General features: G+C 42.8%; 2 protein-coding genes across 3 annotated transcripts in view; one reads left to right on the forward strand and one right to left on the reverse strand.

Moving 5' to 3' along the window:
* Nucleotides 1–2,823, reverse strand: part of prss12 (serine protease 12) — a gene marked incomplete at its 5' end in the record, with an annotated part of 45,273 nt that extends 42,450 nt beyond the window's left edge. The window contains one exon of the mRNA XM_083765078.1: nt 2,448–2,823. Coding sequence (XP_083621204.1) covers nt 2,448–2,823 — 376 coding nt within the window. The remainder of the gene's footprint in view (nt 1–2,447) is intronic.
* mettl14 (methyltransferase 14, N6-adenosine-methyltransferase non-catalytic subunit) lies at nt 2,668–21,142 on the forward strand. Of its 2 annotated transcripts, none has more exons than XM_083765080.1 (12): nt 2,668–2,806; nt 4,001–4,112; nt 5,029–5,117; nt 6,958–7,048; nt 8,793–8,870; nt 10,757–10,844; nt 11,386–11,476; nt 11,945–12,086; nt 12,861–12,953; nt 16,257–16,373; nt 17,069–17,279; nt 20,579–21,142. In XM_083765080.1, exons 2-12 carry the CDS (start codon nt 4,047–4,049, stop codon nt 20,902–20,904), a joined length of 1,392 nt encoding a protein of 463 aa, XP_083621206.1. In that variant the 5' UTR covers nt 2,668–2,806; nt 4,001–4,046; the 3' UTR covers nt 20,905–21,142. The 2 variants fall into 2 exon arrangements, with proteins under 2 accessions (XP_083621206.1, XP_083621205.1); XM_083765079.1 differs by having other exon boundaries at nt 2,692–2,984.
* The last annotated feature ends 3,669 nt before the right edge of the window (nt 21,143–24,811 follow it).

The following is a 24,811-nucleotide window of genomic DNA, read 5'->3' on the forward strand; positions in this document are numbered from 1 at the left end:
GTTGAGTATGCATCTTTCTTGAGCTTTGTGTGTATAGAGACCAGAGGGGACTATTAGAGTTGGAGGGTTTGCTGTAGTTTATAAGCAGCATTCTCACACACTGTGTAGAAGAGCACTTGTTCTCCGGGTGGGCGAGGGCGCTGTGCCGTTAACTTTTCTGTGCATCTGTTTTGCCAGTGAGCAAATTGGTGGGGGTACAGTGTGGGTGGTATTATCAGCTCCTTGACATGCATGGGCGGCGGTGGATCAGGGGTAGAGTGGCCGTATGGGAACCGCAAGGTTCCCAGTTTGAACCCGGCCTCCCCCAGAGTTAGTGTCGAAGTGTCCTTGAGCAAGACTCTGAACCCCTAATTGCTCCCGATGTGCAGGTTGGTGCCTTGCATGGTCTCCTCTCCCATCGGTGGATGAATGTGTGGGTGAATGTAATGCACAATCTATGTAAAGCGCCTTGGATAAAGGCGCTATATAAATAAACCATTTTCCATGCTTCACAAAGCATTACAAAATGACAGGTTTTGGGAAATCTAAATATACAGAACATTATATCCTACAAACTATCTCTCTCTCACTCTCTCTCTCGCACGCACGCACGCACGCACACCCGCACACGCACCCGCACATGCACACGCACACGCACACGCACACACACACACACACACACCACTGTGACACTCACATACTGTACCGTGTAGGCAAAACAAGCAGAATACTAGCTGGCACTCACTCACAGACAGATCCATCATCCATCAAGGTGGTTGGTTCGCCTCTAACTAAGCCATCATCAGCGTCACATCTCTCTGTGAGTCACGCTGGCATTTATTTATTGTGTTTGTTTAGGCTCAGCTTTGCACCTGAGACCATTTAAAGGTCAACACTATTCTATGATTTATCTTAAGCCCTGGTACTAGACCAATGCACACTTGTCTGATAAATAAAGTGATTTATGATTTATCTGTCGGCATAAAAAGAATAATGCATTTTCTCTGTGTGTGTGTGTGTGTGTGTGTGTGTGTGTGTGTGTGTGTGTGTGTGTGCGCGTGCGTGTGTGCGTGCCTCTGTAGGCTATAATTATGTGTTTGCACTTCATGTCTGTTTCTCAAGGACGCTATATCCCAGCCTAATTTTAGAGATGCATTTGGGACTCTTTGTCATGATGTCATGTTCAGGTCACTTGATGAAATGAAACAAGCTCATTGACATAGTGAAAGAAGACATTTTACGGTGAGTCCTCCTCCCGGTAATCTGTTGGAAACAGCTGACTCAACCAGGCTACCACTTAAGACAGTGGTTCCCAAACCTTTCCATGTCAAGTGCCAAATTGACACTAATTGACACTAAGATAACCATGCCAGGGACCCCCATGAGAGAAGATTTTTACGGCTCTAGCAGTGATTCTCAACCAGTTTAATTTCAAGGACCCCCCGGTTTTACATGCTTTTAGGCTACGGAACCCCCATTTAATGGCATTTCTATCTCTGAGACCCCAATTTATATTGTAAAATCAATGTTAATTTAACTCTGAGAGTGTACAAATGGAACCAAATGGACCCGTTAGGGTCCATTTGGTTCCTCAGAGTTACAGACCCATTTGGTTCCTCAGAGTTACAGACCCATTTGGTTCCTAACTATCATTTAGCTGGGGACCCCCTGGAACTCCCTCAATGACCCCTGGGGGTCCTCGGACCCCACTTTGGGAACCACTGACTTAAGAAACTAAAGACAGGCATTAAGACTGGCTGCCCATGTAGCACAATTCATTTCATAATTGCCTTTAAAGGATTGGTACATGACAAACACTGTTCTACAAGCCCACTACTACACAAATGCACACATCTGTCTGATAAATAAATGAATGTATTTTTATGTGTGCATCCATGTGTGTGTGTATGCATGCGTGAGTCATGCAGTGTTTGCACAAATGTCTGTTTCTCATGAAGGAAGCTATAATATCCCAGCCAGGAGTATTTATAGGCCTAAACCTGTATTCTTTTTAGGTGTTTTCTTTTTCCTTGTTGTGTGGTAATGACTTATCGTTACCGCAGTGATAACATATCAGGGTCAGGGTGGAGTTACTTCCTTGATGTGGATCATTGGATGCCTCTGTCTTACTTGTCTCTGCACTGTGAATCATACCTGTCTAGCAGGCCATAGGCAAATACCTCTGTGCTCATTATAAAACCAAATTATGTGCTTGGACTTGCCATCTGAGACTACACACACTACACTACAGTGTGTGTGTGTGTGTGTGTGTGTGTGTGTACACATGCCCTGGCTGGAACACTGCAGGTAGGGTAGCCTAGCCTATCTTGGTGTATATTGGTGCTACTATAGTAGGCTACAACAAAGTTGTGTACACACTACAAACACGCACGCACGTGCACGCACACACACACGCGCGTTATTAATACATCATAAATGATGTGTGCAGACTGAGCACTCATTCATACCTTGTTTGCAATCGCAATATCCCCAGTCCACCCTCCTCCCTTTGCTGCTCCTGAAGAAGCACCAGGGTCGGATCCTGCCGTCCGGGTTCCGACAGTGGTTGTGCCCGCCTCCCAGCCCTTTCCCCGGGTAGCGCTCCTCACTGAAGCCGGCCACCTCGCTCCAGTTCATGCACCGAGCGCCCGACTCGGTGACGTCTATCGCGCCCTGGTAGAAACCCTCTCTCCCGCGGCGGCTCTGGACGCAGTCGGTGAACGGGAGGATAAACGAGGAGGATGAGGAGGAGGCGACATGATGATGATCGCTGCTCATGGAAGCATAACAGCCATCAACAACAGACAACAAGATCACGGCGCTAAGAGTTAGAAATAACCCCATGATTGTTGTTTAGCCTGTGTCTCTCACGCATCTGGACAATAAAATAATAATAGCCTAAAAGATCAGTATACGCTGAGAGAGGTCTCTCCTCCTGTATCAGCCTGGTGTCAGTCAGGCACCCTCCTCATCGCCTGCTGTGGGACGGGAGGATCGAAGCCAGGGTTAGTTTGGAAGGAACGAGAGAGAGAGAGAGACGCGGATCAATGAAAGTCCTGTACTACTGCGTGCAGTGCAGTCAGTGCGCCCCCATGGCTGCAGCCTCCGCTCAATGGATTCCCATGGGAGTCGCGGACACACACACACACACACACACACACACACACACACACACACACACACACACACACACACACACACACACACACACACACACACACACACACGGATTCGGACACTGTCTGTTTATGGAGCATAATTATTTGCTTATGCTCCAACTTCCTTTAAGCAAAATATACTTCACTGTCAACCTATAAACAAAATGCCTGCCGTCTCCGATCGAGGCAATCGAACTAACTCAGTGCACTGGGGGAATTCATATGGGGATTTGGGGATTAAAGATATAATTGATTATTAAATATTGGTACGCAAAATGAATGAAGGTGACGTGATTATTGTTATTTATTTTGCGTAGTCAATAGGCCTACGACTCACTCACTCATGCACCTGAGTTTCACGACACACACACACACACACACACACACACACACACACACACACACACACACACACACACACACACACACACAACCACATTGTCCGTTCATCTGTTGAATATATAACAACTTGACCGACCTAGATCAATCAACTACAATAATAAAAATACTTGCTATTATTATTTTTAATATAATTGTATTATGCAGTGCTTAATCTGTTTATATATGACACAGACGCGCACACGCCCTCGCACGCCCCCCCCCCCCCCCCGCGCGCGCACACACGCGCGCGCACACACGCGCGCGCACACACGCACACACGACAGCTCCCCTAGCGACTGTAAAAAATATCGCACCCATGCCTGGACGTCACGTCGTCGCACTTTGATTTCGTAGTAGCACGCCACACGTCATCAAGCAGCGCCAGCTCAACATTGCAGCAACAAAACACAACAGCAGCATCTTCTCCTTTCTCAGCTTGTCTTCTCTGTTCTTCAACACATTCATTCATTCATTCCATGCAGAAAGCATAACGGCCGCCGCCGACAGGCAGCCATAGTTGTCACAGAGATGAACAGCCGCCTGCAGGAGATCCGAGAACGGCAGAAACTCCGCCGGCAGCTCTTAGCTCAACAGGTTTGTTTTTAGCGCCACAATGGCTGGCATTGTCTCTGGCTTTGCTATAGTTTTTATTTTTTCTTTATTTTAACCAGTAAAAACCACATTGAAGTCTCCTTTACAAGTGTGTGTGAACTGGCCAAGAGAAGAGGCAATAACAAGTGACAGCTCTGCCAGTCACAATAAATACACGCAACCAATAAAGACTAAAACTAAGCAACGAAATTGGCTAGTAAAGTGTAGTCCTGTGTTCAGTGGTTCTCAAACCCTGACCCTCTTCATTTCAATAAGGACCCCCCCCCCCCCCCCCCCAGCTTGATAAGCATGGGTGGGACCCCCCCAGCTTGATAAGCATGGGTGGGACCCCCCCCCCCCCTCCAATAGCCCTGAATCAATTTTCAATTCAATTTAATTCAAAGGGCTTTATTGGCGTCAATGGCATGAGAAAACATACGTTTACATTGCCAAAGCAAAAAAAGTGGAACAATTACAATCAAAACAACATTCATGTACATTTGAAAGTCAAGAATCTCCAATAAATCAATTTCTGTTCACCGAGATCACTCGATGCAGATAGTGCAGGAATACACACAATGATTGGTCTTTTAGGGTGGTTGTGTGTTCCATTGGATATCCACACAAACCAACCAACGCAACCAATCTTCACAATTCACACACCAAAACTGCCTCCCCCTGGCCAGCCTGATGGAGGGGAAAAGAACTGGTTGGAATAACGTGTTCCTTCCACGCACTATGTCCAACCAGGGAAACTCCCCTCTGTCAGGTGTAAAAGGAGCAACTTGGACACTAGGGCATGAAGGAAGCATGAGTTCAAGTCCGTTGCTCTCCCCATGTCCCGCATATAAATATATAAAAATTAAACAATGAACACACCACATGAATAAGAATGTGCTCTCTTCCATTGTGTGTGCAGCTGGGAGCTGAGAGTGCTGACAGCATCGGCGCTGTTCTGAACAGCAAAGACGAGCAGAAGGAGATTGAGGAGACGAGAGAAACATGCAGGTGAGAGATGATGACGGACATGTTCAATGTGTCTCCTCTCAGTTGCTTGTTATTTGTGCAAGAAAGATCAGTCAAAGTGATATCCCCATTCCACAAGACTCAGGGAGAGATATTAGAAGGTTAGGTTTAGGGTAGGTTGTCGTTCTAATGACAGCCGGACTGATAGTATGTCGTGAACTAAAGCCTGTACCAGGGGGGCAGTCAGCCAGATATTTCGTGAAGCCTCATTTGAAATCGGTAGTTCATATAATGGCCTGTTGTGGCGCTGGACCGGACCCAAAAAGCCCCATAGCTCCATAGAGGCCCATGTATTTTGGCCCAACTTCACCTAGACTGTATTACCTTAATAAACATGGTCATGAATACTTTCTTCTTCCAGTCACTAGTTTAAAGTCTCATTTCTAATGTCATAATATTCTTTTTGGAAAATTATGGTCCCATTAATTAAAAAAATGACCATAAAGAAAAAAAAACATCGCGTATGTTCTGAGGGGCGTGGCTACCATTACAGTCTATGATCGGGATTCCCCTCCCACTCGAGTCAAAATAAAAACCAACGGAGAAGAAGGGGGGAAGTCCCGCCTCGTTGTCTGGGCAGCCAATGACCAGCTGGTATACAAAACGGAGCCAGCCAATGGCCAGCTGGTACCAAAGATGGCGACTTACATCAGGAATTAGCATATTATTACAGGCTTCATTTTACGTTCATGTTAGACCCGGGGAACGCTTTGTCCATATTTTTTACAGTCTATGGCCTGTACCCCCTTGACATGTTTCTATGTCAGTAGTTCTCAAACATTTTCATGTCAAGGACCCCCAAATATATATGTAATTGGCCTCTGACCGCCATCTGAAAATATGTTGTTCCAGGGACCTTCCAGAAGCAAAGATTTGAGTAAAAAATGTTCGCTCTGTATATATTCAAAGATTTGCACTACATTTTCACGATTTTTCAAAAATAGCAGACCTACAAGCTCGTAGCATGGCACTCGGTGCCGCGCTATGAGCTTGTAGATCTGCTAAAGCATAACATAATGCTGAAAACACCAAAAGGGGTTCCCGCCCAAAATGAGTTAAAGGAACAATTTTGGAAGAAACTGCAGTCAATCAATGTTCATAGTATTTGTAGTAGATAACAGTAGCACAATTTGAAATTTGCACCCTATGGCCAGAACAATAATGAAGTCTGTGTGCTTGACTATAAGGTTTGACTGGATTGCTGAATTCCTACAATGCCCATAATGCTTTAATGCACTTCCCCTCCTTGTGGCCCTTTAATTTGTGATTTATTCACCTGGCAGTATGTAAACCAGCAGGTCGAGCAATATTACTAAAACATCACTAGTTTTAGTTTTCATATTGTGTAAATTGTTTGCTGTTTCACAAATTGCACATTGGGACACCATTTTTTTGTCATGATAATTTCTTTTGGCTTTTAATCCATGTTGTAGATTTACTATTTTAGGCCAGTGGTTCCCAAAGTGGGGTGAGGGAGTTCCAGCTAAATGCTAGTTTGGAACCAAATGGACCCTTAATGGGTCCGTCACTCTGCGTACACTCTCAGAGTTAAATTAACATTGATTCTACAATATAAACTGGGGTCCCAGGAGATAGAAATGCCATTAAATGGGGGGGTCTGTAGACTAAATATGCATGTCAATCTGGGGGTCCTTGAATCGGTTATTAGGGACCCCTGGAATATCTTTTCAAAGGGCGGTCAGTAGGCTAATTAGTGTCAATTTGCGGGTCCTTGACTTGAAAAAAGTTTGGGAACCACTGTTTTAGGCAATAAATAAAAGGCAAGTCTATGTGTTTTTAAAGTTGATGATTGTTTTGTCAGATCCTCATTCGACACCTCGGTGCCGTCAACATCCAAACGGAAGGTTCAGACGGAGGGAGAGGATACAGAGGAAGACGCAGAGGAGCCTAAGGTAAAATAATCAACATGCAGAGATTAACACAATCATTCCTGGGATTCCTTCAAAATAGGAGACAGAGAGTACGACTCAAACATTTTAAAAAAGGAAAAAATTCAAAATATTCTCCCCTCGCCTGATATCATGGAGGATGCGCTAGGACGTGTCCAATGCATCCGTCGATTGGATTATTCTGTTTTCTACATGATTATAACCAAATTAAATGGGAGTTAAATGCTGCAATTTGTAAAAATGGCAAAATATTACTCCTAACGTCGTTGAAGTGGGACTCATGGGACTCATCTAAAAGACCATCCCTGCATGCCGGGACTCATTACATTGAAAACCTATTTACATCACTGAACATGACTATTTTAATGTATTTGATCATGTATTAGCATGTCTTTTGTTCCTGCTCACTGTAAATCGCTCTGGATTAAGAGCAGTTTTACACTGCAATCTAAATGATATTCATAGATTATTTTGTACATTTGTTAAAATGTCGACATATAAAACTGCTGCCAAGTGCCAACCCTTTCCACATAAAAAAACAGTGACGCATTGTTGCTCTGCTATTTTCTGTGCGTCACTCAACTCTGGAGTTCGCTCTGGATTAAGAGCGTTGATTTATTCATAGATTTTTAATACATTTGTTATAATGTCGACATATAGAACTGCTGCCAAATTCCAACCCTTTCCACATAAAAAAACAGTGACGCATTGTAGATCTGCTATTTTCGGTGCGTCACTCAACACACACATACCAAGTATAACTCGGGCTTAATGGATTACTTCATTCATTGGATGACTGTGTGCATCTTGCCGTAGCCCTAGCGTTGATGATCTTGTAGGCTTATGCAAACTAAGGCTAAAATGTAATTTGGATTGCCTGTTATGTAGACAGATGCCAGGTCATTGTAGACCTGGCATCCTATTGGCCATTTGCAGACCGCGGCCATTTTGCCGTCAAGAGTTTAGAAGCACTCGTTTCAGTAAAGCAATGTCCTTCTGCCTCTTGCATTATGTGCAAATGCAGGTGGTACGCAGGGCAGTTGAATGATATCTAACGAGCACTTCCAAACGGCAACACTTAGAAAAATAATTTCACTTGCAACGGCTGCAAGGACACAAAGTAGCTCATAACATGTCTACGGTGGATTTATGAAACAAACACTTTTTTGTTTGATTTTGACGTTGTGTAATACAATCAGATAGGACTTTTCTGTTTGGATGAATGGGCTGTCAATGGGAAGTTGCACCTAGTTAGCACCTTGCCATTAACTTATATGGTACGATGGCCGGCTTGGCTGCGGTCTGCAGGTCCATAGTGTATAGACTCAATGTACAGTACATATGATTGATTTTCAGGTCAGAATAAGAAAACATAAGAGAGAATAGAGGAGCATAAGTGCATAATATGACCAATGTGAGTGCATAATGAATAAAAGGTCATACGTATGTATGTACGAATGTAAATTAAAGGATTCCCTGTTAAAGCATGGATGAGTTCAGTCTTTGCATCAGGGGAATTGCACCACTCAGTTCACACGGGTGTGATTTTTCTTTTGTGGCTTGACCCTGTCGCATCACTGCTTGCAGCTATATATTTTCTTTATTATACAGTTCTTTGCAGTGTAATGATCCTAGATCTCCATTTCTATGCATTTGATGTATTGCCCACCGTGTGTTTTAATTTCTTACTGTAAGTCACTCTGGATTTAGAGCATCTGCTAAATGCCTACATTTAAAATGAATTTAGGATGAGGTGGAGGTGTTGCCGCCAGAGGAAACCAACCCATACGAAGAGGTCTACAAGGACTCCAGTACATTCCTTAAGGTAATGGGAACTATCTGACCACAATATTCACTATATCGTTGCTTTCGGGCAGAAACCTCCATATTATTTTGTTTTTCTTCTTCTTTTAAACCAATTAACACCCTACTTGATCATACTACAGCATCACACAAAAGCATCGAAAGTAGCAGATCAGCAAGCTCTAAATGGTGTAGCGAGCTTGTAGTTCTATTTCCTTTGCTATTTTTGAATATGAATCCTGAAACGTAACAGTTTTGGAGATACGAGGCTTCCATCCAACAGACGATAAACGTATGTTGTGTATCCTAATGTCATAAATCTTTTTTTTTTTTTTTTTTTACAGTTCTTACTGTATGGTTTGTGTGTGATATGAAATGTGAGCTTACCATAATCACAGTATCCTTAATCATATTCCATCATATTCAAACAAAATCACTGTATTGTATTAGATATTATATTGATATTATAGCTATTTTCTCCAGCTCCCATGTGGTGCATGAACCCCCCACCACTATTGTGTGGGGTGGGTCTGTGATGGACCCGCCACGCACAATAGTGGTGGTCCCCAGGTTGCTCTTAGTCAGGATGGTGGTCCCTGGGTCAAAATCAGTTGAAAACCCCTGTCATAAATGTATAATGTTCTGCAATGTCCTGATGCTCTGTACACACATTTGAATCCAGTTTCATTTTATTGTCCACACTAATTCCAAAACGGATTAATTGCATTCTCTGTACATGGGGCAACAGAGCTTTTGCCTTTTGCTGACCCAACCCTGTGGAATTATTATTATATATGAGTGAACCCTTCAACCCTGTGGAATTATTATTATATATGAGTGAACCTTTCAACCCTGTGGAGTTATTATTATATATGAGTGAACCCTTCAACCCTGTGGAATTATTATTATATATGAGTGAACCCTTCAACCCTGTGGAATTATTATTATATATGAGTGAACCCTTCAACCCTGTGGAATTATTATTATATATGAGTGAACCCTTCAACCCTGTGGAATTATTATTATATATGAGTGAACCCTTCAACCCTGTGGAATTATTATTATATATGAGTGAACCCTTCAACCCTGTGGAATTATTATTATATATGAGTGAACCCTTCAACCCTGTGGAATTATTATTATATATGAGTGAACCCTTCAACCCTGTGGAATTATTATTATATATGAGTGAACCCTTCAACCCTGTGGAATTATTATTATATATGAGTGAACCCTTCAACCCTGTGGAATTATTATTATATATGAGTGAACCCTTCAACCCTGTGGAATTATTATTATATATGAGTGAACCCTTCAACCCTGTGGAATTATTATTATATATGAGTGAACCCTTCAACCCTGTGGAATTATTATTATATATGAGTGAACCTTTCAACCCTGTGGAGTTATTATTATATACAAGTAAGACGCGCAAACGTGGGAAGCGAACGCAGCTCGTAAATTGCAATAACAATTAGAATAAATTACGTACTTTTTCTTTTCTTTTTAGTTAGTAATTTTTTTAAGTTTTCTACTGTGTGTGTGTGTGTGTGTGGTTGTTTGTGTGTGTGTGTGTGTGTGTGCTACAGCTGCGCCCTCTGGTGGCGGGCGGGTGGTGTCACAGCGGGACAGACAGACAGACACGATCTGCAGGGTCTCATAGTTAGTGCTCATTGCGTTCGCAATCACTGCGTTCGCAATGAGTGAACCCTTCAACCCTGTGGAATTATTACCGGTATTATATATGAGTGAACCCTTCAACCCTGTTGAATTATTATTATATACGAGTGAACCTCACATTTTTTCCAAACTATTTTTTTCCCCTGAGTACCCTTCTCTTCCCCTCCTTTTTAAAACCGCTGTATCATAGTTTAATTTGCACATGCCATCTTTGTGACCTTGTTTTAGGGCACCCAGAGTCTAAACCCCCACAATGACTACTGCCAGCACTTTGTGGATACGGGCCATAGGCCACAGAACTTCATCAGAGATGTTGGTAAGTGGGAATAATAATTCACTATGGTTGGGCGATCGATGGTTCATTATTTGGCAATGTCCTTCGCAACCACCTGATCTCTGGGGAGGTGACCATTTGATGACATTTAGCCTCTCAGACCTAGAAACTAAAGAATACTTTGTTATAGTTCGATAAGATTTTCTCCACAATTCCATGCTAATTGTGTAGACTTCTTGTAAATTAAGTAATGCTGATGTTTAAAAATAATGTAACTCTTGAGAGTGTAAAATTATGGGTCAATGTGGTTTAATTTTACACTCAAGAGTTTAAGATGATACATGAACCATGTGACCAGGCTGTTTTCTGCCCCCTCAATGTCATAAATCTGTCTTACTCTATGGCTCTGTATTATTTCTAATTGATAATAATAATAATAATAATAATAACTTTATTTATATAGCACTTTTCTGGACAAAGTCACAAAGTGCTGCACAACAAATTCACAGGAAAATCGTTCATCACACTTGTTGAAAATGGATGAATACTCTATGTACCAACTTCCATGTGCTCTGTTGCTTAGGTCTGGCTGACAGGTTCGAGGAGTACCCCAAACTGAGAGAGCTCATCAGACTGAAGGACGAGCTCATCTCCACCACCAACACTCCTCCCATGTATGTCAATAGATGAGTAATGATACAACATCTACAGTCACTTCAGTGCCTTTAACAGTTTTCAGGAAAAACCTCATGTTTCTATGTCAGTGGGTGCTCAACTTTTTTCATGTCAAGGACCCCCAGAATTATCTGAATTTGTCCGCAGAGTAGATCTCCATCTGAAAATATGTTGTTCCTGGGGCCCCCCCCCACACACAGAAGCAAAGATATGAGTTAGAAACGTTCACTGTGAAGGAATATATACTGTATTCAAAGATTTGCGCCACATTTTCATGATCTTTCCAAAATAGCAGATCTACAAGCTCGTAGCTCTGCACCCAAAAGCGGTTCCGCTCCTGAACGGGTCAACAGATAACTACCAATGATACAAAATCTACCATTAGTCACTTCAGTGCCTTAAAAAAATCATTTTCTTTTTCCTATTTTATTTGTCAGTTGAACTTACGCTCCTGTGTCTCTGTGAAGGTACCTCCAAGCTGACCCAGAGCACTTTGACCTGCGGGATTTGAAATGCAAGTTCGATGTGATTCTGCTGGAGCCTCCGCTAGAGGAGTACTACAGAGAGTCTGGCATCAGCCACACGGAGCGCTTCTGGAACTGGGATGACGTATGTTAACACTCCGATTGCCCGGGGTTATTTAATCCATTAAATCATAGCGCCCAAGCCATTTATAGCAACGGAGCACTTTTACAGATAACCGGAAGTTATCCCGGATGTGGCTGGAGAAGCTAAATGTAGCCAAAACACTCTAAAGGGAGGAATGATTAAATCTAACATGACTAGCGACGGCCGACGGGACCGCGGTGGGCCGTCTAACACAGGATATTTTCTTATAATTGGACGGGATGATTTAGATTGTGAGTTATTAACGTTTTAAGATTTTTGTTGAACGGGGGGAACATTTTCGATGACGTCCCACTGTTGTGCAACATCGAGGCTGTGGAGCGATGCGATCGGTTTTCATATCAATAAACTTGCAAGCATTTGGATAAAACTTTGTCCTGGGTGATGGGTGTTACTAATAGAAAGGACAGTGAACTTCGTCCTGTGCGATTGGGGTGTTAATATGCAAACATTTGGCCTGTGCATCCATTCCGATTAATCAAGGATGGTGAAAATAGCATATCTACAAGCTTACAACACACCACAATGTGTCGTATTTTAATCGGGACTAGACTATTTGACATTCAATGTTCTTTTTCCACAAAAAGTCTTGGAAAATGGGGGTCATCTTATAATCAGAGTCGTCTTATATTCGGGACTACGGTAGTTGATTATAAAAATATATATATTTGAACATTTCCTATATATATATATATATATTTATTTTTTTTGGTTAATTTCCCAGCTCAGTCACTCCTTTTTTCCCTCTGACTATAGATAATGAAGTTGGAGATTGACGAGATATCAGCCCTTCGTTCTTTTGTCTTCCTCTGGTGTGGTTCTGGAGAGGGCCTGGATCTGGGAAGAATGGTATGAGAGAGCACAAACACACTAACCTTAACATATTCCAGGTATTAATGTTTTCATTCGTTCACCAGTGCCACGGTCTTTTCAATGCATGCTCTTAAATTCCCGGGGCCGTGAACCGGAAGTAAACGGCGGCTGTGCTTCACATAAGCCTACACTTTTAATGTCATATTATCCTCACAATCTTACCACGGAGTTAGCATTGCCACTGGACTATTCCTCCTGCTCAACACAATCATGTTATTGCAATAGGCTGGAAGTCTGCCTTTTAAAGTACATGTTGCACACTGTAATGAAAAACAAAAAAATGCCTTTGTTCTTCCACACCTTTTTTCCATCTGAAGGTGTCCACTGACTACTCTGTGATTCTGTCCATCTTGCACATTCATTATATGTTGTGTGATATGACTGAGATACCATCTTGCTTACCGTATATATCAACCCCTGTCAGATGATTTTAAGCTCTACCTCTGTCATATAGTGCGACAATGAGCTATCCTATGACAGGCATCCTATGACAGTTGACACCAAGCCTGCTTGACAGCTGAACAAATTAAACCCACCAAAAGCACCGTGGCGTCTGTCACACTACAGTATACCAATGTTTCTCACACTGCCAGTAAAGTGACATTGATAAGTGGCACTTCTCTGCAAAATGTAACAATTGTTTTAGTCAAGTGAACCCATGGCACTGTCTGAAACATGATGCACTGGGAAGAGTAGCAATGTCTAAGCGTGCCTTCTTTACCAGATAAATCTGTCGCTGAAAACCACTGGCAGCTCAAGGAAATGCTTTCTATCGACACAGGATACCAAAACAAGGTTGTGGGTTCATTGCGGTCCAGATTTAGGGATAAGCACCCGTAGGTGCAGTCAGTGTTATCTCAAGAGAGAGGCGTCATGCTTGCAAAAAACAACAACATTGTGCTCCTGTTGCGAGGTTGAAAGTAGCTCAGACAGCGTAACGGAAGAGTAAGAATTTCATATCTCCAGGTTGTGTGTTTCCTATCTTTTGGGTGTGTGTTCCTTTCTCCATTCTTGGTGGCATTGTACTCACTTCTCATGTATAAATTCCATTAACCTATTTAGACCTGAGCCCGATTAAGAAAAATATATCTTCTAAATCCTAACTGTTGTGTGAAAAACCCATGTTTCTATGTCAGTTGTTCTCAAACTTTCATGTCAAGGACCCCAAAAATTATGTAAAAATAATGTAATTGGCCGCCGACCCCCATCTGAAAATATGTTGTTTTGTTGACCTCCAGAAGCAAAGATTTGAGTTAGAAACGTTCACTCTGAAAGAATATATTTTAAAAGCTTTGCGCCACATTTTCTCGATTTTTCTAAAATAACAGATCTACAAGAGCTTGTAGATCTGCTATTTTTCAATAGCTAAAGTATAACATAATCGTTAAAACACCAAATGGGGTTCCCACGGGGCAGCACACCTAAACCTAACCTTAACCCATGTCTAACCAATGACTAGTCTAAACTAAGTATTACCCGTTTGGTTCCGATTTGGTTCCGCTTCTGCTTATTGGTTCCCAAATGGTGTAAAATAAACGTAAATAATAGGTCAAATGTTTATTTATTAACAAAAAGCTCTATTCCTTTAAGTCAATTTAAAACATGTAACGAATAGAGTAACATATTCTCCTTTATTCAACAGTTGAGGATAAGAGTGAACTTATACTAGTACTACTAAGTGACAACAAGTTTTGACAATAACACAAAAGCCTGTCTGAGACTGAGGAGCACTGCAACACAAACACACACACACACACACACACACACACACACACACACACACACACACACACACTTTTGTATCATTATATATGCGTGTGTACATTATTCAAACTGTAGGATTGGTTATTGTCACGGACATAAGTGATTCGGTGATTCTACTTTCCTTTTCCAACGGAGTGCAGTGAGTCATTAGCACCAGGCATAGTTAGTGCCAGGCATAGGCTCCCATTGTAACGAGCATCCGTTTCCTTTCCGGGTTATCGGGGAGGAGGAGGGGGCTGTTGTTGTGAGCAGTGACCATTCGAATGCATTAGCGCAGGGGTTTTCAACTGATTATGAACCAGGGACCACCACCCTGACTGAGAATGAACCTGGGGGACCACCACCCTGACTGAGAATTAACCTGCGGACCACCACCCTGACTGAGAATTAACCTGGGGACCATTGTTGTGTTGGGAGGGGGGATACCGTCGTGGTGTGGGGGAAAGAAATTAACCTTCCATATTAAAATCATGTTGCTGTTCATTGTAACTTACTCTATGAGTAAGCAGACACTTGTGGTTGATTATGGGCACATTTCTTTATAATGGTGACTCAACCAGGCAATCCGGTATGGTTTCCCTTGAGATTCTAACTCACTTTTCTGTGGAACTTCTTGACATCAGACTTCCCAGTAACTGACGACATCGACATCATTTGTCACCGGATCATTAGCCTCGATACCCAGGCTTTCATTTCGTCTGCGCGAAAGATGAAAGCTTGGAAAAAGCCGTGGGCTGAACCAGTCTAAAAGTGGGAGTCAACCCTTCCGGGTGGGCGTCGCTCTAAATGATGTGACGTAGCGCTGCACTAGGGGGGAGAGGAGGGGCCAGGGGTGACGGACAGATCGATGAGATCCAATCAGGGTGCGCGTTTTTCTGAGGCGCGACCCTCCCATCTAGGCCAGAAATGTCTCTGCTTAGGTCAGGCTACCGGATCATTTACTGCATTGTTTCTCAACTTGTGGTCAATACAATAAATTCAAATATGAATCTTCACTTTCCTACATTACTAAATGCATGGTCAGGGACCACATGCAACACCTTCACGGACCACCAGTGGTCCACGGACCACCTGTTGAAAACCCATGCATTAGCGCATAGCCTTTACCTCCCGTCAGAGTACGGTTACATGTCCGGGAGCGATGCGAGACAAAGTCACAAATGAAAATCCGATCATCGGGATGCGCGACGGCTCACCTTGGACAGCGCTCGAAGCTTTAGAGATACAGGGCTTTGAAAATCCTGCTTTTAATGGAGATAAATGGAGCCTGGATGTAAAAAATCCCATAGCTGGTGGGGACGGAGGCGTTGCATAGCAGCAACCGGAGCAATGTTAAAAGGTAAATTTGACGGTCACCGCTTTCATATATGGAGTATAGGGGGGAGGGCAGAAAAATTTGAATGTGTGAGCGAGGCCTTTGACGTGCCGTTCTGTAATATATATGTGAGAAATAAAAGATCGACACAACCTGTCGGGTTCTAAATCCCTGATCCATATATATATATTTCTTTTCAGTGTTTGAGGAAATGGGGCTTCAGACGGTGCGAGGATATCTGTTGGATCAAAACCAACAAAAACAACCCAGGCAAGACCAAGACATTGGACCCCAAAGCAGTGTTCCAGCGCACCAAGGTAAGGTACAACGCAAATATTATCCCGTGGTGACTGTGGGATTATGCTGCACAAATCATCAAACCATCTTTTCTCCCTGCCTTCTGGTACCAACCCGTGTGCCAGTGGTGGTGGAAAAAGTACTCAATTTAAAAAATAAATAAAAGTAACATTACTGCAATTTAGAAGTACTTAGTTACAAGTAAAAGTACGGAATTGAAAATGTACTTGAGTAAAAGTACAAAAGTATCAGCATCAAAATGTACTTATTGCAGAATGTCCCATTTCACAAGTTCAAAATGTGTACAAAATCTATTGAAAATAGCAGATCTACAAGCTCACAGTGCGAACGCGACACATTGTGAGCTTGTAGATCTGCTATTTTCGAATGGCCGAAATGTATAGGGTTGAAGTGGTTAATGTATGTTTTTAACTCAAGTATTTGCTTCTGGGGGTCCCTGGAACAACATATTTTCAGATGGGGGTCGGTGGCCAAATTCATATATTTTTGGGGGTCCTTCACAAGAAAATGTTTGAAAACGACTGACATGGAAACATGGGTTTTTCAGAAAACTGTCAAGATTTAGAAGCCATTTGTAGAATCGTCCTCAGGTCAAAATGAGTTAAGTACAGTACTTAAGTAAAAGTACTTAGTTACTTTCCACCACTGCCGCGTGCCCTCATTGTACCCCCCGCATTCCCACATCTTGCCCCAGGAGCACTGTCTGATGGGCATCAAAGGGACGGTCCGCAGGAGTACGGACGGGGACTTCATCCACGCCAACGTGGACATCGACCTGATCATCACGGAGGAGCCGGAGATCGGCAACGTGGAGAAGCCCGTGGAGATCTTCCACATCATCGAGCACTTCTGCTTGGGGCGAAGGAGGCTGCACCTGTTCGGGCGAGACTCCACCATCAGACCAGGTGAGACACAACGAGCAGGGGTTTAGACCTGCCTCAGACCAGAGTAATCTAGTAAGAGAGTGGCGACACTAGCGTTGACTCCCATTGTAACAATGGAATGCGGAAGTGCTCATTCTATCTCAATGGGACAGTTCCAGCCATAGGAGCAATGTTTGGAACTATAGCCCACAGGCGCCCGCTTTGCGGCGAGATCAAAGCGTGTTGCTACTCTCCTACTCTACGCTCTGTCTCAGACCAGGTGAGACGCACGAGCAGCAGGGGTTCAGACCTGCCTGCCTACGCTGGGCAAGACCTACGCTGTAGACGCTATCATGTTTTGGGGGGACGGAAGTTGCGGGATTTTGTACCGCTCATTCTCTGTGAATGAGTGTTGTAATTGGCCGGAAAACAATATCGTATCCGGGGGAAATACATCTGACGGATGTTCCAGACCGACACTTCCACCGATAGCGTCTCTGCCCTATGCACACTGCACCATATTATCTCTATAAAACCAACGCATTTCATTTTGTGTGTGTGTGTGTGTGTGTGTCTACATACAGAGAGGGACAGAGAGAGAGAGAGAGGCGTCCTGTGTCGGTCTCGCGCTTGTATCACAGCATCCTGCACGTGTGTGAAATGTCCAAATTAATTGGAATAAAAAACAAATGATGTAGCCTATATGTATCGGGTCTGGATCGCATCTTGGTGAACTCTTGCAGTGTGTGTCGGCTATCAATCGTTTAGTGTGAAAGCCACACAGATATAATGACAAATGTCGATTAAAAAAAGACTCCTGTAGTGTGAAATACATAAACGACCTGATGACTCGCAGACAACTTTAAAACTGGGACGAGGCTACTGCCTGCCTGTCTTGTCTGTCGTCCCTCCCTTCCTCTACAGAGCTTTGTGGAGGAGATTCTGAATGTCAATGTGGTCTTTAGAAAACAAAAAGAAAGCAACTCTGTGTTTGTGTAATTTAGAGAGATTAGCTGCAATGTGCATGTAACGAATAGAGTAACATATTCTCCTTTATTCAACAGTTGAGGATAAGAGTGAACTTATACTAGTACTACTGAGTGACAACAAGTTTTGACAATAACAAAAAAGCCTGTCTGAGACTGAGGAGCACTGCAACACACACACACACACACATGTGTGTGTGATTAACATAATCGTTAAAACACCAAATGGGGTTCCCAGGGGGCAGCACACCTAAACCTAACCTGATTCGGTGATTCTACTTTCCTTTTCCAACGGAGTGCAGTGAGTCATTAGCACCAGGCATAGTTAGTGCCAGGCATAGGATCCCATTGTAACGAGCATCCGTTTCCTTTCCGGGTTATCGGGGAGGAGGAGGGGGCTGTTGTTGTGAGCAGTGACCATTCGAATGCATTAGCGCAGGGGTTTTCAACTGATTATGAACCAGGGACCACCACCCTGACTGAGAATGAACCTGGGGACCACCACCCTGACTGAGAATGAACCTGGGGACCACCACCCGGACTGAGAATGAACCTGGGGACCACCACCCTGACTGAGAATTAAACTGGGGACCACCACCCTGACTGAGAATTAACCTGGGGGACCACCACCCTGACTGAGAATTAACCTGGGGACCACCACCCTGACTGAGAATTAACCTGGGGACCACCACCCTGACTGAGAATTAACCTGGGGACCACCACCCTGACTGAGAATTAACCTGGGGGACCACCACCCTGTCCAAATTAATTGGAATAAAAAACAAATGATGTAGCCTATATGTATCGGGTCTGGATCGCATCTTGGTGAACTCTTGCAGTGTGTGATGCCTAGTCGGCTATCAATCGTTTAGTGTGAAAGCCACACAGATATAATGACAAATGTCGATAAAAAAAAGACTCCTGTAGTGTGAAATACATAAACGACCTGATGACTCGCAGACAACTTTAAAACTGGGACGAGGCTACTGCCTGCCTGTCTTGTCTGTCGTCCCTCCCTTCCTCTACAGAGCTTTGTGGAGGAGATTCTGAATGTCATTGTGGTCTTTAGAAAACAAAAAGAAAGCAACTCTGTGTTTGTGTAATTTAGAGAGATTAGCTGCATTGTGCATGCTTCTATTAACTGTTATGTAATAGAGTTGCATGTTGGCAGGAGCCTGGCGTTCATTTAGTGCCTATTTTATTCACACGTGTTTCAGAACGTGCATGTTTTGGGCACCACAAAAATATCATTCAGAGGTGTTTAAATATAATTTACAAATGTTCCAGAACTTGTGCGTGTTTTGTCAACCAAATCGCATGCAGGGACTGCCCAGCACAGCTGTTTTTTATGTTTTGATTAGGTGCTCGTTTGAAGCACTGGCTATTTCAACCAATCGGATTGCTTCCTCAGAACTTCCTGTTGTATTATAGCTAATTCCTCACAGACGTGTATCCTATTGGCTGGATGGAGAGTTGCTCTGTGATGCGATAATTAATTCACAGGACCTGCAAATCGACACTTAACTTTGATCACTCTCGTTCCCCGTACTCGCCCCGTTTGACTGGTTCCTCAAGGGAGGACATTATTTGAACTAATTTGCAAAGTTAAACCGGTTGACGGGGGGCTTGTTGTGGGTTGGAAAGTTTAATTGGGAATTGAATTGTAAATTTTTAGGCTAATGTTATCTACGCTACACTATGTAAATTATTTGCAAGCCAACTGATATTATTCATATCATTCATTGAGGATCGGCATGTAATAATTGAACATGATAAATTACGTATTCATCTTCAGGGTTTTTTTTTACCCCCTCAATTCCAAGTCTGCTCAACAAAGAACAATCTAGAAGCTCACAACTTGTCGCAAAGTGACATGATGTGAGTGGCTAAAAGGGTTAGAAATAGAATAATCAATATTACTATACTATACAGATTTATCACCAGAAGGAAGTTCTCATGTAAGTGTTACCATGTAATGCATAAATGTATTACTGTACACAGACAGACAGACAGAGACATGCACGCACACACACCAAAGCCACTAGTGAGAGTGAGATGAAAGCATACCAATACATGGGCACAGAAGAATTATCAGCATGGCATACGCTAGGGTATTCACTTCTAGGCATATTTACTAGTTGACTAGTTGTCTAGTTTACTAGTCGATTTAAAAACTGTGTACACTGATGACTATAACTATAATCTACCTGACCTTGAGGGCTACAAAATCGGGGGATTTCTTTTTTCTAGTCAACTAGTACCAACAAGGTCGACTAGTGGATTTACTAGTCGACTAGTTAAATCGAGAAAGCGAAATGAATCATGCCGTCCGTCTCTTCTCCGTGTTGCCTCCAGGCTGGCTGACCGTGGGGCCCACCCTCACCAACAGCAACTTCAACCCGGAGGCGTACGCGTCCCACTTCGTCATCCCCAACTCCCACCTGTCCGGCTGCTCCGAGGAGATCGAGAGGCTCCGGCCCAAGTCCCCCCCGGCCAAGATGAAGTCGGAGCGCGGCGGCGGCCGCGGCGGGGACCGAGGCAGGGGCCGCGGAGACAGAGGAAGGGGCGGCGGCGACGACCGCGGCCGCGACAGGAACAGACCAAACTTCCGCGGAGACAGAGGAGGAGGAGGAGGGTTCAGGGGCAGAGGAGGGCCGCACAGGGGCTTCCCGCCGCGTTAGAACCAACCCCGTGAGGCTGGCGTCAACCGTCGTATAGACTGATCTTAGGAATACTACTAACCGCATAATTGTAGATGTAACTTGACCACTGGGTTTTTGAAGAATATCATAAATGTTTTGTTGACCAGTCAGTTATATTTTTTTTGTTTTTATATACGTATGTTTACGCACCAAAACAAGCATTCATGGAATTATACTTGAGTTGAATAGAGAGAATGAATAAACCCTTTTTTTCCTATACCTGTAAACACAGTTGTCGTTCATTTGTATGCGAGTGCATGCCTGCCGGCATTTATGTACAATGGGAGTGAAATGTGAATATGTTTGATCTAACGAGTAATAGTAAGTAGTAGCCTTGCCGAGCCATGAGGCCCATAGGGCAGGAGCCCATCTCCTGTTTCTGTAGCGTGAGGCAGCGTGATGTACAAGTACACCCCTTGGACATGACGCTAGTATGTCACAGGGACAAGCAGCGTTTTTAGAGTCTTTGGTATGACCCGGCCAGGGATTGAACCCCGACCTCCCAGTCTCAGGGCGGACACTAACCACAAGGCTATAGTATGATGAAAAAAATATTTAAAGATTAGTACACTGTAGTGGAGACTATTCTTCTCCAGGCAAAAATAACATCACAATACAAATCATGAAATGCAGTACAGAACAAACAAACCTAAAGAACAACATTTCAATATTAACAGTAAAATAACCTAATCTAATATAATTTCCTTTCTGACTATTGCTGCCTCAAATGTAGGCCTATTTCTTGTCAGAGTCGATGTGAATAAACCTGGACATGGAGACCATTGTGTCATGTAAAGGCTTTTCACACCAGATCTAAGAAGCACTACCGTCAATCATACAAAAAGGAGCATATAAACATTTTCTAAATGACTTCTTGGAGGTATACTATACTGTAGTATGAAGCAAATATTTTGAACTGTTTTAACACAGTCTAATAACATTTGTAGCAAGATGAAATCAAACCTATATTTAAAGATTGGTTGATTAGATTATGGTCAAATGACTAATCCACAAAACATTTTATCAAATTTTATGGTCACACATCTTTCGCAATCGCTAGGCTGAACGCCCTTCCAGAAATAGGAAGTCAGACTCAATCTAATCTTCTTTATTTTTTGTATATTCATGCAATTTATGTAAACTTCGTCTATTTTAGTTCCATTGTGGCCAAAGAATGCACCTTCGTAACTGTACATCAACAGCAGCCCCACGCTGCTCACAAGGATTGGTCGAATGGCACCTGATCATGCCGTCGCTGCGTGCAGTCACGCGCGGAGCGCGTCACACCAGGTTGGGGGACCAGTCGACCAGAATGAAAGGAAGGGAGGAGTCGGTATTGTTGTGAGAATGCTGTATATCTAGCAGAAAGCAGATGAACAGGATGCCTGGCTTACTATCCCACGAGGCAAGCTATTGCCCCCGGGGCACATTTGTACGATTGTTAACACACTGCAGCTGTGAGTATCTCTGCTAGGTGTGGTTCATGCCCCTTATTTGTTCACAACAGCATGCAGGCATGCAGGTTCGGTCCAGTCACATACATTTACCACCATGTCTGAGAAGGAATGAGTCGCATATTAAAAGCATGAGTCATTTGGGGGGAAGTTTTATTTATTTTTAATTGGTTGCGGTGCTCAAATTGATGTCTCATGATGACACTGATGACCTGCAAAGAATGTGACGGCAGTGTGATTTATAGCATCATGCCCTCTTTATTTCCCTGGCACATCCATGCACTGTTTTATCATACAATTCGTTTTAATCCTCGCTATGTAACTTTTTTTAGGAATACATTTTAATTTTGTCTATTGTGTACTTTATATACTTTTGAGTGGTTGTATTTTGTCAACCTGCTCTTCTACTGAGACATTTAGATCTTCATCAAATGCAGTGTCTCACCTAGACACAGGATCTGACACAAATGCTGACTTGAAGGTCAAGATTCAATTTATCCCCTGAACAAGCAGGCAAGCTCTCTATTAGCAGGAAACAGGGGTGGAAAGTTACATAGTGCTGTTTCAAAGTTAAATTCTTCACAAAATGGTTCCAGGCATCTGATAAGACACTGGTTCTCATTCTCAACCTTTTCAGTCTGTCGACCCCCCAAAATAATAATTGGAACTGGGGACCCTCCCACCCTGATAAGCACATGGAATTTAGGAGTTGAAGCATTATATAATCATTTGACTCGGTTCCAATATTCATGTGGGCGGCCCACAGATTGACAACAATTTATTGTGATAATGCCCCAGGGCGTCAGACGCAGTGCAGTGGCATCCTTGCAAACAGTACTAGTAACTTATGCAAAGTCTGACTGCAGTGTGTAAAGCTAGGGGTAGGCAACCTATGCCACCGGTGCAATGGCACAAAGGAGGGTGATCGCTGGCATTTTTGGTTTAAAATAAACTATTAAAAAAAATGTCAAATAAAATGAAAAGTCCCCCACATTTTTTACATAAATTACATCCTGCCCATAATTCTACATATCATTCAAACTCTGAACTCTGACTGCGGAGGGACTTTGGGAGATAGTTGATCAAAATATGTTGGAATTTGTTATGATGTGGTGTCATTAAAATTGTGTCAAGACACTGAATGTCTTGACAAATATGGCACAGCTTCATTTCAAAAAGGTTGCAGGCTGGTGTAAAGCATCTGATAAATATGAGCTGGCTCGCTGCCATTTTTGATACTATTTATTACCGCTTTAGATTTTAGATACCCTACAGTTGTAGCTGGCAACTGTAGGGTATCTACCACTTGTGGGAACTGGGATTACTCTACTGTTGGCCCACATTTGTAAAGTGAAATAGCTGCTGTATGGATGTTGACTGGTACTACATTACCACGATCCTTGCATCCCTTGACTGTGCTTTTCAAAACTAATTTAACAATTTGATATGATTAAAAAGTAACAAGACTGAATCTATATTAATCTATATCTTCATTATACAGATAACCATTTTAACTTGACTTTGTGAAATTGGTGCATTGTAGATGACTATTAAAACAAATAAACTATAGGCTACGAACAATTTAGGTGCTAAAAACTAAGATTTAAACCGTTACAATGGTTAAACAACCAAATTGTTTAAAATAATCTGTTGAATAGGTTGGAGGCTGCTTTGATGTGGAGTTACTTTGAAGTGAGTTGCACTTGTGTGTAAATTACAATCACACATAACTGTATAATTGTCGCGGAACATGAGGTAGCCTTATGGCAAGAGGAATGATAGGTGGAGGGTGCAGGGTTATTGATTAAGTGGGAGGGGGAGGCAGCTTGGGGTTACGGGAAGAACTTAGAAGAACCAGTTCAAGTGTCACAGATTGACTTCTTAAGAAACGTGACTCAATGGGAGTGTACCGCCTTCTCTGTCATTCACACTACATTGTATGCAAAGTGCATATTCCTCCTCCTCCCACACGGTATCTATCTGTCTGACCCATCGCGGTGTCTCTCTTGCTATACCAGTTGAAGCCAGCTATAGCTTGTGTTATGGAATGCCCTGCTAAATGCAAATGTTTGTTGTTGTCTTGTGTTCCACATTATTTATTATGGATAAAATAAGTGGTGGTGCTTGAGGAAGCTTTAAGAAAGGTGTTTTATATAGATCATAAATAGGGTTATTTTTTATTTGAATGTTCCAGGATCAATCCCAGGATCACATTCAATAATTTCTTCTTATTTGACAAAAAATATTCACACAATTATTCACATATTTTTCCCTACACACACAAATGGCAATACATACAAATAAATAACAGTTATCAATAGGATATGTCCATGAACACAAAACAGACAAGACAAGACAAAAGTGTCATAAAAATGTCATGTTGTATAGCCGTATACACACATAACATACAATTAAACAAACTTACACAAATA

The sequence above is a fragment of the Protomyctophum parallelum genome (genome assembly GCF_964188405.1).
Source record: "Protomyctophum parallelum genome assembly, chromosome: 5".
In the NCBI taxonomy this organism is placed as follows: Eukaryota; Metazoa; Chordata; class Actinopteri; order Myctophiformes; family Myctophidae; genus Protomyctophum; species Protomyctophum parallelum.